Source organism: Pempheris klunzingeri, chromosome 3 (assembly GCF_042242105.1).
Source record: "Pempheris klunzingeri isolate RE-2024b chromosome 3, fPemKlu1.hap1, whole genome shotgun sequence".
Classification (NCBI taxonomy): Eukaryota; Metazoa; Chordata; class Actinopteri; order Acropomatiformes; family Pempheridae; genus Pempheris; species Pempheris klunzingeri.
In genome coordinates this window covers 525,145-538,856 of record NC_092014.1, presented here as the reverse complement: position 1 = coordinate 538,856, position 13,712 = coordinate 525,145, and the positions used below count along the sequence as shown (strand labels likewise).

Sequence of the window (13,712 nt, the reverse complement as noted above, 5' to 3'; positions counted from 1 at the left end):
ATGAGGCCCGGAGTCGGCTTCAGCTTTCAGTCGTGACGGCACACGTTCATCAACAGTCTTGAATCTTTTCGTTCCTGTTGGGTTGCGGTTGCGTTGATGAGGTAATCTACAGTGTGGCCTGGGTATTTACAGGAACTCACGTTGAAAAAGAGGAATCTGAATATGGTGAAGTTGGACTTCCTCTTCCTCCCTCTTCATTTCTCTCAAAGTTTCCTGGGCTACATAGCAGCATGTTGTCGATGTGTTCAGATTCTCCAGACGTCCACAGTCACATCAGAGGAAGGTAAGAGTCTCAGGCTTTTCTCTCTCAGTGTATCGATCGTGTAATTTATGGGTTTGGATTCAAACCACACTTAAATCACACTTTTCACACGGTGACAAACACATTTATGACGCGTCACTAATAACAGACGTCTGATAACAGTGAGCTGACAGACAGACGGCTGTGTGTCTGTCGGTAGTTACACCAGAAGCCTCTTCAACCCCACAAAAACCCTGTAACACACACAGCTGTCACTCACCTTAGTGACATGGGACAGCAAGCTGAATGGGATAAGGGATGTATGGATGAGTACAGTGTATACTGAATGAATGGATGAATGGGAACAGGAGGGAAGGTCAATAAATCTGAGACAAACAGCACTGAATGGGTCGGCTGGGGGTAAGAAGCTTGACAGGTGATTAGAGGTGTGGTTGAGGTGGGGCCCTGCTCCCAAACCAAAGTTAAATCATTAACTTTATATGGCAAAACCAAACTAAATAGTTTATCCAAGAACTCTGTTCTATCTGGAAAATGAGTGAAATGAGCAGTTTTCTGGGGTAAGATCCTGAGGTTCAGTGCTGAGCTGAGGTTTGGTCTCCAGGCGTCTGGAGGTTAGCAGGTATGGAGATCAACCACACTTACTATTATTGAACAAGATTATTGACCTGGCTTTTCATCCATAAATGCTTTAAAACTGTGGATTTGGTTGATGAACTTTTCAAAACTAGATTTGTGGGGTGTAGGAGCCAGAAGGGGGGTTGAGGAGTGACGACCCCGACCCCTGTGGTGGGTAATGTGACAGACGGCCGACTGACAAAACACACCGACATGAATCTCCCTCCAAACTAAAAGGAAATAATGGCTAGCTGAGAGGATGAAGAAAAAGGAAGAAACTATCATCACGCCATACAGGTTTTAATCATACATTGTGTCGAATAGGTAAGCACCCAACGGGAAAATGCAGCCACTGCAGCCAACCAGAACATGTCGAACATGTATTACTTCATTGTAGGAAATTAAGGAGGAATCACCTTAGTCAGTCATTGAGGAAGGCAAAACACCACGATTTTTCAGTGACCGGTCTCATGGGGAAAGCAGTAGGCAGGATACATATAGTGATATCATTAAGCTTTTAAGAGAGTCTGATTTAGCTAAAAGAATCTAAAGAGGTTTCTTCCCCTCTTTTTTTCCTGCATAATCTCTCGTTCCTCTTCCAGTCCAGTTGGTGGCGGTAATGCACCTTTAAGCTGGTTTGCCAACCGCCAATAAACTCTAAAGAAGAAGATGAAGTAGTGTTGATGGTCAGGGCAAGACCCCTGGAAGTGCTCCGGGCTTTAATTTTACACAGTGGCCAAACAGCGTAATTACAACAATGGCGCCTGTCACATGATGCCTTTGGACCCAAAAAGACTTTTTTCCATAGACTTACATTGTGAAAGAGACGCCTGTGAATCAGCGGATACATTTTTTTTCACAACACGGAAAATGATCCATATGGTCCGATAACATTCAGGGAGTCTACAGGAGCCATTCATCCATCCATCCTCTACACTGCTTATTCTTCAGGGTCATGGAAGCCAATCCCAGCTGACTTTGGGCGAGAGGCGGGGTCACCCTGGACTGGTCGCCAGCCAATCACAGGGCCGACACACAGAGACAGACAACCAGTCACACCTATGGTAAATTTAGAGTCTCCAATTAACCTGCATGTCCCCCAAGCATGAGGAGAACATGCAAACTCCACACAGAAAGGTTAGAACCTGGAACCTTCTTGCTGTGAAGCAACAGTGCTGCTAGAAGAACCACATGATTAAATCATTTCATTCCCATTGATTATAGCACAGGGCTAACAGGAAGTTAGCACAGGGCTAACAGGAAGTTAGCTGCCTCGGCAGACCTGGTACACTAGTGCTCCATGGATCCGGGTTCTTTTATACTCGGGAAGGCACATTGTTTTGACTCCATGCGCCTGGTGTTATTCACAACTTCAGAAATGGACATTTTGAGAAAGTTCTGAGTTCATTTGCTGTGACACGTTGTTGGCGTGGTCAGAAATGTTGGAGGCTGTTGGAAGGGGACACCACAGGCTGGTGAAGCCGGATAGGTGAGCTGGTGAGCGGAGCGAGGAAGGTCAGGACAGTGGGAGCTACTGGGGAGGGGGAGTACTCGTCGGAAATTATCATTCAGTGGATGGTGAGTTAATATGTTGTCTTGAGGGACAAGTTGGTTTCCTCCCCTCCTCCCTAGATGAGCCGGTCGAACTGGCATCCCGGATAGACTGACACATCCAGGCACGGCGCTGGGAGGCAGCAGGGGCAGGCAGACCAACACTTGGTGACTCAACCCCTCTCCTGTTCCCCTGAGCTCTCCAACCACACCGACACTATGATGTGGAATCTTCACCAGACAAGGATGAGACACGTCCTGAAGCGGAGGGGGAGGTCGACATGGTTTCCGACGAGTACTCCCCCTCCCCAGAAGCTCCCACTGTCCTGACCTTCCTCGCTCCGCTCACCAGCTCACCTATCCGGCTTCACCAGCCTGTGGTGTCCCCCAAACGCAAAGAGACTCTGAACCAGGTTGTTATTCTGAACTGCATTCACATGCAGTGACTGAGGACTGAGACACAGTTCCACAGCTCTCCATTCACATTTGTAAACAGTTCTGATGACAAAAATGGAGCCAATCATTTTCTTCATCTCAGAGCTGACTCGTGTTGTCCTTCTGAAATACTAGACGTTTCATTGGTCAATGTGATTTAGACGTCTTAAACTATAAGTTGTTGTTTCCTGATGATTCATGAACCCATCATGAAGGTTCTTGTACTGTGGTGTTTAGTGTCATCTGGTGAGTGGCTAACTACAGCAACAAAACCTTTATTTCAACAACGAACAGCTGGTGGAACAAAAGCTTGTTACATGTGTGGTTTCCTGAGTGAGTGAGGGGATTTGATAGTTTGTTGTAATTGTGCTTTAACATTCACAGTTTCCATTTAATGATGAAGTCACACCAACACAGCTGCTGTGTCGGCCAATCACAGCTCCTGTTTCTGCTCTGATCCATCAGGTTTCCTGCTGCTTGAAAACACCGTCTGATCTCAGCAGGCAGCCACGATGACTCCAGAGGACCTGTTGAACACTCTGGACGGTTTAAAAGACGATGAATTCAGGAGCTTCAAATGGTTTCTGCAGCAGCTCGACAGCCTGGAAGGCTGCGGACCCATTAAAGTGTCCCAGCTGGAGGGGGCAGAGAGGAGGGACACCGTGGATCTGATGGTGAACACCTACAAACCTGATGGAGCTCTGAAGGTGACCAAGAAGGTTTTAGAGAAGATAAACAGGAACGATCTGGTGCAGAAGCTGTCAGACACCAAATCACCACCACAAGGTCAGTCACACTTTCTTCTGTTGGTATTTTCAGATAAAAAGAACAGCACATCAGCGCAGAACCTCACTGTGTTCACTAAAGACAATACATTTCATAATTATGAGAAAAGGTTTAAGATATCAATTGTTGTTATTTGAGAGGAAGATGCTAACAAATGAACATTTGATCGACTGTGAGAAGAAGTTTTATATCATGTGTCAGTGATCACTATATCCTACAGCAAAATGTATTCTTTACGGGTAAAATGTAGTAAAGAAGCACTGATGTCAAATAGTCAATATAACACATGATCTGTGTCTCTCAGTGTCAGTGGATGTCGGTGATGTTGGAGAGGCTCCAGAGAACAGAGGACCGTCCTCCTCTCAGAGTGAAGGTAAATAAAGGTTAATATAACTGAGTGACAGCAAAGACAGAAGGACTTCATGAGATTTAGGTGGAGCAGCCTGCAGGTTTTAAAGTCCTAAATTCAGTAAGAACTGACAAAAATGTGACATACATGTCAATAAATTAATGTGTTTTAATTGTAGGCTTTATAGTCCTTATTTCTGGTATTGTTAGACTGGTGTCACTGTGAATAATAATTCCCTTCTACGGCATATTATGAATTTTCTCTAGAAGAAAACTACAGCATGTTTAGAATCAGTGTGTGTTCAGGCTCAGTTGGAGGCACACAATTAAAAGCATAAGATCTGTCAGGGCAAAGCCGGAACCACATCAGAACCAGACGGTGATGAGGATCACATGTCTTTGGGATTTCAACTTGAAAGTGGAAGTTTTAGTTTTTTCCAAAGATCAGCGATGTCCTATTGAGAGTGACACTTGAATAATGTGTCTGAAAAGGGCAGCGCGTCAGTCAAACCTCCTTCAGAGGAAATGCTCTGAGGCATGAACCCCAATGCACAACTAGACAAAGGAGCTCAAAATAAAAAGTACTTAATGAGAATTTCTCTTTGAAAAAGTACAAGAGAAAATCACTCTTGCAAGGAAACAACATGTATAAACAGAAAACCCAATCTTGAGGAGGAAAAGTACGACTGAAACAAAAATCCAAAGAGCAAAGAAAAACAGTTGAAAGCTCTACGTGACTCAACACTGACACAAAGAACATGACGAAATGGCACAGGGCAAAGAGAGGCGTGGACTAAATACACACAAGGTGAGTGAACACAGGTGGAAACAATCAGGGCGGGGCAGACACACAAAGACAGGTGAAGACAGTGAAGCTAACAAACGAGAGGGGAACGTGAACTACAAAATAAAACAGGAAGTCACGAGACAACACAGACATGAAACAAGACTGGACTAAATAAAACAGCTTGACATAGTGAAGAAACACCTGCATTCTTTAATGAGATATTCACAGATCAGCCGGAGGGTTCAGTCAGGTCTCAGAAGCGCCTTTACGCTGGGGTTCAGGCAGCACTGGGCTCATGACAGACCTTGGGGGGTCCAGAGGAGCCAAGAACTGGGTTTTCCAACAGATTTTAAAGGGTAGAGTATCACAATATCACATGTAACCATTGTTCGATTGGTCTGGTGGGTCCGTACGTCAGTCTCCACCAGCTGTCAGCGTTGTCTGCGTAGGCTTGTGTCTATCAGGAATATGTTTACAGAACAAGAACTTTCTGTTTCTTACAATCAAGATATTATATCTGCTTCTTAAAACAATAGAGGAGACACCAGTCTGTCAGGTCACACTGACCTGCACAACGTCTGAGAAACATGTGAAACACTTTATGATTTAAAGTTCTAATTTAACACCAGAAGAACATTTTGTTGCAACATCAGGGTTTCTAGTTAACAATAGTTTGTGACAAAACAATGCTGGAAAAAGTCAATATATTATGACAAATGTCACAAACACAGTGGAGGAAGAACTCCCCTTTAACGGGAAGAAACCTCGAACAGGACCAGGCTCAGCGGTGGGCTACTTTCTGTCAGGGTCCATGTTGGGTGGAGGTTAGAGAGAGAGAGAGAGACAGACAGACAGAACAATATGAGCCCCCCAGATGTTTGGTCTTGCACCATTTCTAGGCCAATTTGGCCGTCAGAAGTTATCAATAGTTGTCAGAGCTACAGCCAGAATTACCAGCTAGCTGTATATTTTAGTGGTTTAATACTGTCTATTTTTATTGTCTATTTTACTGCCATTTTAAGTCATGTTTCTGTTTTTAAAATCATTCCTTTGGTTTTTTATTTGTGAAGCACTTTGGTCACCCTTTGGGCTGTTGGAAAGGGCTGTAGAAATAAACTTTGATTTGATTTGATTTGTTAATTAAAAATCTCTTTCTCACTTGGAATTTTAATTACAAATCTCTGATTATTAGAATACTTCCCACAGACCACCTGTAGCTGCAAAAGTCAGTTTCACTGTAGTTTAGTTTCTCCTCAGAAACAAAACACAAGAAGCATTTACTAATAAAGGTGAGAAAAGAGACATCCGTTCATATGCAGCGTAATTCTATGAAGGTTTTTCCTTTTTATGTCCCACAGCTCAGATTGTTCCAGTACCAGAGCCTCATCCCATCTCATATTACCAACAGAAGCTTCAGTCAAACCTCCAGGATAAGTTTATGTGTGCACAGGAGGGATGGTCACAGAAGAGGGACGAGCAACCTCTGGATGATATCTACACAGAGCTGTACGTCACAGCTGGGGGTGACGTACACATCAACAAACAGCATGAGGTCAGGCAGATTGAGGCGGTGGTGAAGCCATCAGGAACAGAGACATCAATAAAACCCAGTGACATGTTCAAACCCCCCTCTGGAAGATATAAACCCATAAGAACTGTGCTGACCAATGGAATTGCAGGAATTGGCAAAACTTTTCTTGTACAGAAGTTTGTGCTGGACTGGACTGAAGGAAGAGCCAATCAAGATGTGCATCTGATATTCGCCTTCACCTTCCGCCAGCTGAATTTATGGAAGGGAGAAAAGTTTAGTTTGGCAGAACTAATTCATGAATGTATCACAGAGACCAGAGGCATCAAGGAAGAAGCTCTGAATTACATCTTTACATCTCTGCAGTCGTCAGGAAACACCAACTATGACAAGAGTGAATTCAAACTCCTGTTTGTTTTGGATGGACTGGACGAGAGCCGCCTTCAGCTGGACTGTTCAACCAATAAAACTCAGGCATTTAAGTTTGACGTGACAAAGTCGACCTCAGTGGATGTGCTGCTGTCAAACCTCATCAAGAGAAGACTGCTTCCTTCTGCTCGTCTCTGGATAACCACACGACCTGCAGCAGCCAGTCAGATCCATTCTGACTTTGTTGACGTGATGACAGAGGTCAGAGGGTTCACGGACCCTCAGAAGGAGGAGTACTTCAGGAAGAGATTCACAGATGAGGAGAAAGCCGACAGAATCATCTCCCACATCAAGACATCACGAAGCCTCCACATCATGTGCCACATCCCGGTCTTCTGCTGGATCAGTGCTACGGTTCTGGAGGATTTGTTGAAGACCAGAGAGGGAGGAGAGCTGCCCAAGACCCTGACTGAGATGTACGCAGAATTCCTGGTGTTTCAGATTGATCAGACAAAAGATAAGTACGGCCCAGAAAAGTGCTTTCAGTACGTTAACTCATTAGCAAAACTGTCTTTCCACCAGCTGGAAGAGGGCAAACTGATCTTCTATGAGAAAGATCTAAAAGAGAGTGGCATTGATGTCAGTGGAGCCTCAGTGTGCTCAGGAGTCTTCACAGAGATCTTTAAAGAGGAACGTGGGAGGAAGAAAGATGAAGACAAGATGTTCAGCTTTGTCCATCTGAGTGTTCAGGAGTTTCTGGCGGCTCTCTATGTGGAGATGTCACTGACTAACAGAAACAAGAATGTGATGGCTGAACCAGGACAAACCTTTGTTCTAACGCTCTTCAGTAAAACATCTGTGACAAAGGTCCACAGGTTTGCTATTGACAAGGCCTTACAGAGTCCAAATGGACACCTGGACTTGTTCCTGCGCTTCCTCATGGGTCTTTCTCTGCAGACCAATCAGGATCACCTTCAAGACCTACTGAAAAAGAAAAGAAGCTCAAGAACCAATCAGAAAACTGTCAAATACATCAAGAAGAAGATCAGTGAGGATCTGTCTCCAGAGAGAAGCATCAACCTGCTCCACTGTCTGAATGAACTGAATGATCGTTCTCTGGTGGAGGAGGTCCAACAGTCCCTGACATCAGGAAGTCTCTCCACAGATAAACTGTCTCCTGCTCAGTGGTCAGCTCTGGCCTTCATCTTAGTGTCATCAGAAGAAGATCTGGACGAGTTTGACCTGAAGAAATATTCTGCTTCAGAGGAGGTTCTTCTGAGGCTGCTGCCAGTGGTCAGAGCCTCCAGAAAAGCTCTGTAAGTGCACAGATACTAACTGTATGACATTAGATTAGATTAGATTTAACTTTATTGTCATAATACAGAGTACAAGAACTGAAACAATGAAGGCATCTTAACTTTTAACCAGGAGTGCAAAAAAGAAAAGCACAGAGTGTATACATACGTATAGTGTTAATATATAAATAAACAAGATATATGCAGTATAATGTCATAGGAGGCTACCAATGAATGAAGCCTGAGCTTGACACTCTAATGATTCCACTCATAATCCATATCAAAAAATCTGCAGGACCACTCAGAGATTCCAAACTCCATTTCCAAAGAGGTTAAAAAATGCTCCATGCTAAATGATTACATGCAAACCAATCAAACATCAATAAACGGCATTTAGGCTCCTACCTTTCCAGCCCCTAATTGTTTTCAATGTCTTTGAAACAATTACTCAAAAAAGTTTAACTTCTATTAAAAGAGCCTACATGCCATGTTACTTTCTTAAAGTTCAACTATATACAGAGTCCATAATTATTTCTGTCCCATAAGAAATACGATTCTGTACATGAAACTTAACATCTCTTGAGAGAACTGCTCTGTTGTTTGGCAATGGCTACTTGTATGTTTATCCATGTGTAGGGTTGTTCTCAACTAGTTAAAGTCTAAGTAAAGTGATTTCATCTGGTCAATTTGTTGGTTTCTAGATTAATTGAACAACCTTTTAAATTGTTCCATCAGTGTGATTGTACATCCTCAGATGAATGGAGCCTTGTCCAGTAGTTTATTCAAAAAAAGACATTAATTGTCCAACAAATCTCTATGTCACTTGGGATCCACAGTAGATGACAGTAAGTGTTTGTCTTCAACACCAACTCTCCTTCAGGCTGAGCGGCTGTAATCTGTCAGAGAGAAGCTGTGCCGCTCTGTCCTCAGCTCTCAGCTCCAAGTCCTGTAGTCTGAAAGAGCTGGACCTGAGCAACAACGACCTGCAGGATTCAGGAGTGAAGCAGCTCTCCTCTGGACTGGAGAGTCCACACTGCACACTGGAGACTCTCAGGTCAGGATTCAGCTTTGGTTCGACAGATGAACATTTAAATGTTGCTTGATAGTCGCAAATTTCCCTCTATGGGAGATCAATAAAGAAAAGTCTAGTTAAAGGAAATATGTAAGATAAAGCCAAACAATTACCAATATCACCAGAATGTGTGTGTGTGTGTCTCCAGGCTGTCAGGCTGTATGGTCACTGAGGAAGGCTGTGCTGCTCTGGCCTCAGCCCTGAGCTCCAACCCCTCCCATCTGAGAGAGCTGGACCTGAGCTACAACCATCCAGGAGCCTCAGGAGAGAGGCTGCTGTCTGCTGGACTGGAGGATCCACGCTGGAGACTGGAGACTCTCAGGTAGGACCAGACAACAAGAGCTCACACACACTCTGTTTCTCTGTCACACTGACAAGCTGAGGACTGTTGGCTCTCAGTCTGCAGCAGCAGCACTGCTGATAACAGTGAGGACAGTAGCTGATGTGCTGAGAGTCCCTGCCCCCCTCAGACTGACCTCCTAACTAATAGAGGTGTACAGAGTCATCATTATCTGTACTCAACCAACAACATTATCTGTCTCTGTACCTGTATATCGATAGAACATAACTGTGTTGTGCGGAACTAAACCGGCTGAACCCACATCTGGGTGGTTGGGAGACAGATGGGTTTATTTAAACCAACGGATAGGAGCAAGGTCGGGGAAAAGGGGCTAGTGGGAAGCAGGAACGGGGTGGGGACCAGGGGAGACAAGCAGGGAGCAGCAGGGGGACAGAGACCGGGGAAGACAGGCTGGAGGTGCAGGGAGCAGGTTATCTTGGCTGGGTTTATGTAGGAAGGGAAGGAGGGGGTGGCCTGATTGGAGATTGGTGTCAGGTGTGTGTGAATTGCAGGTGCGTGGGCGGAGTGACCTGGAGTAACCTCTGCTCAGGTGGCAGGTAGAGGAGACAGAAACCAACAGGATCCTAACAAACTGGGTATTGCTTATACCACAAGTCACGTTAAATTTGGCAAATATTGTATTTTCTAATTTAATACAGATTGGCAGTGCAATTGTTGTGCAATCAATCATCATTACATTGATGTAATATTGGCATATTATTAATCATTTGATATATTTCCACATCCTCATACTGTACTTTTTCATATATATTCTAAACTAAACTTAAAATCTTAAAAAGTTGTTGCTCCCTCCCATCCCCCTTTAATTGGGGAACATTGAAAAATCAGAAATTAGATTCTGTGTAGAATTGGAAAAGTAACGTTGGGTTAGTGCTGCCAGCCACAGGTTACTGCCAATGCCTCTGACACAGAGGGTAATCTGAGAAACAGGGAACCCAGGCATATCCCACCATGACCTTTATTAGAACTGTAGTCCATGTCGGCACCAATAATGACTAAAGCTCACTTGAGGAATGACTGATGGAGTTTGGTCCATCCTAGGAGAGGGATCCCTCCTCTGTTTCTTTTCCTCAAGTTTTTACCATTGTTTAAAAGGGTCCGTATGGGTCTACGGACAGAGGGTACGCTATATGAAAAACATCTGACGTGACTTGACTAGAAGGATGAGAAACGTCAAGTTAACTCCTCCTACCAAGTGTGGACAGAGTTCAGCATCCTGACTGCCTGGTGGACAAAGCAGTTCAACAGCCCGGTGGAGCGGCCCGGAGGCTCCGGTACCTTTTCCCTGAAGGCAGGAGACTGAAGAGGGAGTGTGAGGGGTGGGGGGGTCACCAGCGATGCTGATGGCTCTGCGGGTGTGGAAAGGGCAGAGGAGCACTGATGATCTTGCTGGCTGTATTCACTATGTGTTGCAGAGTCTTTCGGCAGGAGGCAGTGCTGCCTCCATACCGCAATCAGTGTTGCCCCGGTAGAAGGAGCACATGATGGGGGGTGGGACTCGTGCTCTCCTCAGTTTGCAGAGGAAGAAGAGGCGTGTTTGAGCCTTCTTGGCCAGCGATGTGGTGTTGTCACACCAGGGGAGGTCCTCAGACATATGCACTCCCAGGAATTTGGTACTGCTCACCCTCTCCACAGCAGCACCGTCGATGGTTGGTGGTGGGTGCTGTGAATCTCCTCTCCTGAAGTCGACGACAATCTCTTTGGTTTTCCCCACATCGAGGAGGAGATTGTTGTCTTTACACCACTGGACCAGTTGGCTCACCTCCTTCCTGTTGTTGGCTTCATCGTTGTTAGTTATGAGGCCCACCACAGTTGTGTCGTCCGCAAACTTGACGATGTGGTTGGTGCTGTGGCTTGGTGCACTTTATGCAAAGTTGAATTGAGTCTGTGCATTATGTGAAGGTTTCTGAAGATCAGTGATGAGGAAGCTTCTGAAGGTTCATCCTGACTCTTTCTTCCTGCAGGCTGGACCATGGTGGAGAGCAGAGGCTGAAGCCTGGTCTGAGGAAGTGTGAGTCTGTTCACTTTGATTCATGTTCAAACTGTCTGAATCAGCATTGTAAGTAAAGTAAGAACGGCAAACACAGTCAAATGCTTTGTAGTTCACCTAAATCATCTAATAAGCACAGACACTAAGTTACACATCTTAACCAATCAGAGGCCAGGATTATTAAGCACACACAGTTAAACTGTAAATGATCACAGTTATGTCCCTACTGTCTAATGGCACTTGTGATTTCTATTTCTATTCAACTGTTAGTTTGAAAGAGGATCCACAAAGACGAGTCGCTGAGATGCTTTGATCTGATTAACAGTCAGGCCGTTGATAAAGCAACAAATCAGCAGTGTCAGGTGATAAACTGCTGCTGTATTCTGTCGTCTTCAGACTCCTGTGAACTCACAGTGGACACAAACACAGTGCACAGAAAGCTCAAACTGTCCGACAACAACAGGACGGTGACAGCGGTGACGAAGGAGCAGCCGTATCCTGATCATCCAGAGAGGTTCGACAGGTGTCGCCAGCTGCTGTGTACAGACGGTCTGACTGGTCGCTGCTACTGGGAGGTGGAGTGGAGAACAATGGTCGACATCTCAGTGAGCTACAGAGGAATCATCAGAGGAGACGATCCCCACTCCAGGTTTGGACTGAATAATCAGTCCTGGAGTCTCCTCTACTCTGACAAGAGGTACTCTGTTTGGCACAATAGGAAAACTATATTCTCCTCCTCCTCCTCCTCCTCCTCCTCCTCCTCCTCCTCTAACAGAGTAGCAGTGTACCTGGACTGTCCTGCCGGCTCTCTGTCCTTCTACAGAGTCTCTTCTGACTCACTGATCCACCTCCACACCATCAGGACCACCTTCACTGAGCCTCTGTATCCTGGGTTTGGACTCTGGTCTTTCATGACTGCTTCCTCAGTGTCCCTGTGCTCTCTGTAGGGGGGGGGGGGGGGGGGGGTCTCCTCCTGTGTCAAACTAACTAACTCAAAATCACATTAGTTTATTTTGATTTCATACTTTTGGTGAATGCACTCATGTTCATGGTGTAAAATACATTGAAATAATTTGAAGACTTCATAGTTTTGAAGTCTAATTTCAGGTTTTGGTGGAGATAATTAAAATTCTGTTTCTATATTCTATTTTTTCTAATTAACGTTTTTGAAGAACCCTAATTTTCAGCCTGTACTCGGGTTTGTTAGTCTGCGGCCCACCGGTCCTGATCTAGTTCCTGGGAGGCTCTCTGGCCCGGGGAGACCCTCCAAGTGTCCACCAGACTCGCAGGCTTCATAGAAACCGAGCCAGTGTTTCATGTCACCTGCAGCCGTCTGCTGAAGCACCGCGGCCACGTAACACAACTACACCTCAAGAAACGGGGAACAAAATCCACACGCTGTGAACACGAGCAGAGTTTGACGCATCAAGTGTTTTACTATGAAAGTTCCTCTTTTTGTTACGGTCCGTCTAAGTCAACTCAACAAGGAAACACAAAGACGTTTGTGCTCCAAAGGGGGAACTATTCACCCATCTGATGGCTGAACTGGAGGATTCACTGGTGCATGTTTGACCTTTTAAAAGTCTTTGCTGTCAAAGTGATCTAAAAGGTGATATAACCAGAAAGTGTGTGTCAGGACCACTGCTCCTGCTCCTGCCCGTGGCCAGAGGTGGCACTGTTTGTCTGTCTCTGTGTGTCTCTCTCTCTGTGTGATCACCTGCAAGTAATCAGTCTGTCGGCTACTTAAGTCTGGTTCTGGCATTCACCCCCTGTCAGTTTGTCTTCAATTCATTTTATTTGTAGAGCCCAATATCACAACAGAGTGTCTCACAGTACTTTACAAAGTTCACTGAAATAAACAAGTGTAAGCGAACAAACAATCTAATAAAGAGTCCAGCAGTCGATGAGGCCAATGGATCAGTCCGATGGATCAGTCCGATGGATCAGTCCGAGGCATCACCTGCCCTTTATGACCCTCCTTCTTCGGGAAGGAAAAACTCAAAAAACCCAGTGGGAAAAGAGAAACCTCCGGGAGCAGCACAGTGAAGGAGAGATCCAGCTCCCAAGGACGGACAGGCTGTAGCCTTGGACAGACGCACATCCATTGGCTGATGGAGAACCACATCAGTGGGGCCAGGACCAGGATCCATAGGAACCAGGGAACCACATCAGCAGAACTGGGACCAGGATCTACAGGAACCAGAGAACCACATCAGCGGGACCTGGACCAGGATCTACAGGAACCAGAGAACCACATCAGCAGAACTGGGACCAGGATCTACAGGAACCAGAGAACCACATCAGCGGGACCTG

The 13,712-nt window shown here is 45.3% G+C and overlaps 1 protein-coding gene across 1 annotated transcript; it reads left to right on the top strand.

Annotated features, from left to right (window-relative positions):
• The first annotated feature begins 1,884 nt into the window (after positions 1-1,884).
• LOC139198850 (NLR family CARD domain-containing protein 3-like) lies at positions 1,885-12,346 on the top strand. The gene is made up of 8 exons (XM_070827813.1): positions 1,885-1,941; positions 3,329-3,649; positions 3,954-4,022; positions 6,143-7,997; positions 8,857-9,030; positions 9,197-9,370; positions 11,374-11,420; positions 11,796-12,346. Exons 2-8 carry the CDS (start codon positions 3,376-3,378, stop codon positions 12,344-12,346), a joined length of 3,144 nt encoding a protein of 1,047 aa, XP_070683914.1. The 5' UTR covers positions 1,885-1,941; positions 3,329-3,375.
• The last annotated feature ends 1,366 nt before the right edge of the window (positions 12,347-13,712 follow it).

Excerpts from the sequence above, each read along its gene's own strand:
- LOC139198850 (XM_070827813.1), top strand. The coding sequence starts at position 3,376 with ATGACTCCAGAGGACCTGTTGAACACTCTGGACGGTTTAAAAGACGAT. Across the intron at positions 7,998-8,856 it reads AGAGCCTCCAGAAAAGCTCT|GCTGAGCGGCTGTAATCTGT; the intron begins GTAAGTGCACAG and ends ACTCTCCTTCAG. Across the intron at positions 9,031-9,196 it reads TGCACACTGGAGACTCTCAG|GCTGTCAGGCTGTATGGTCA; the intron begins GTCAGGATTCAG and ends GTGTGTCTCCAG.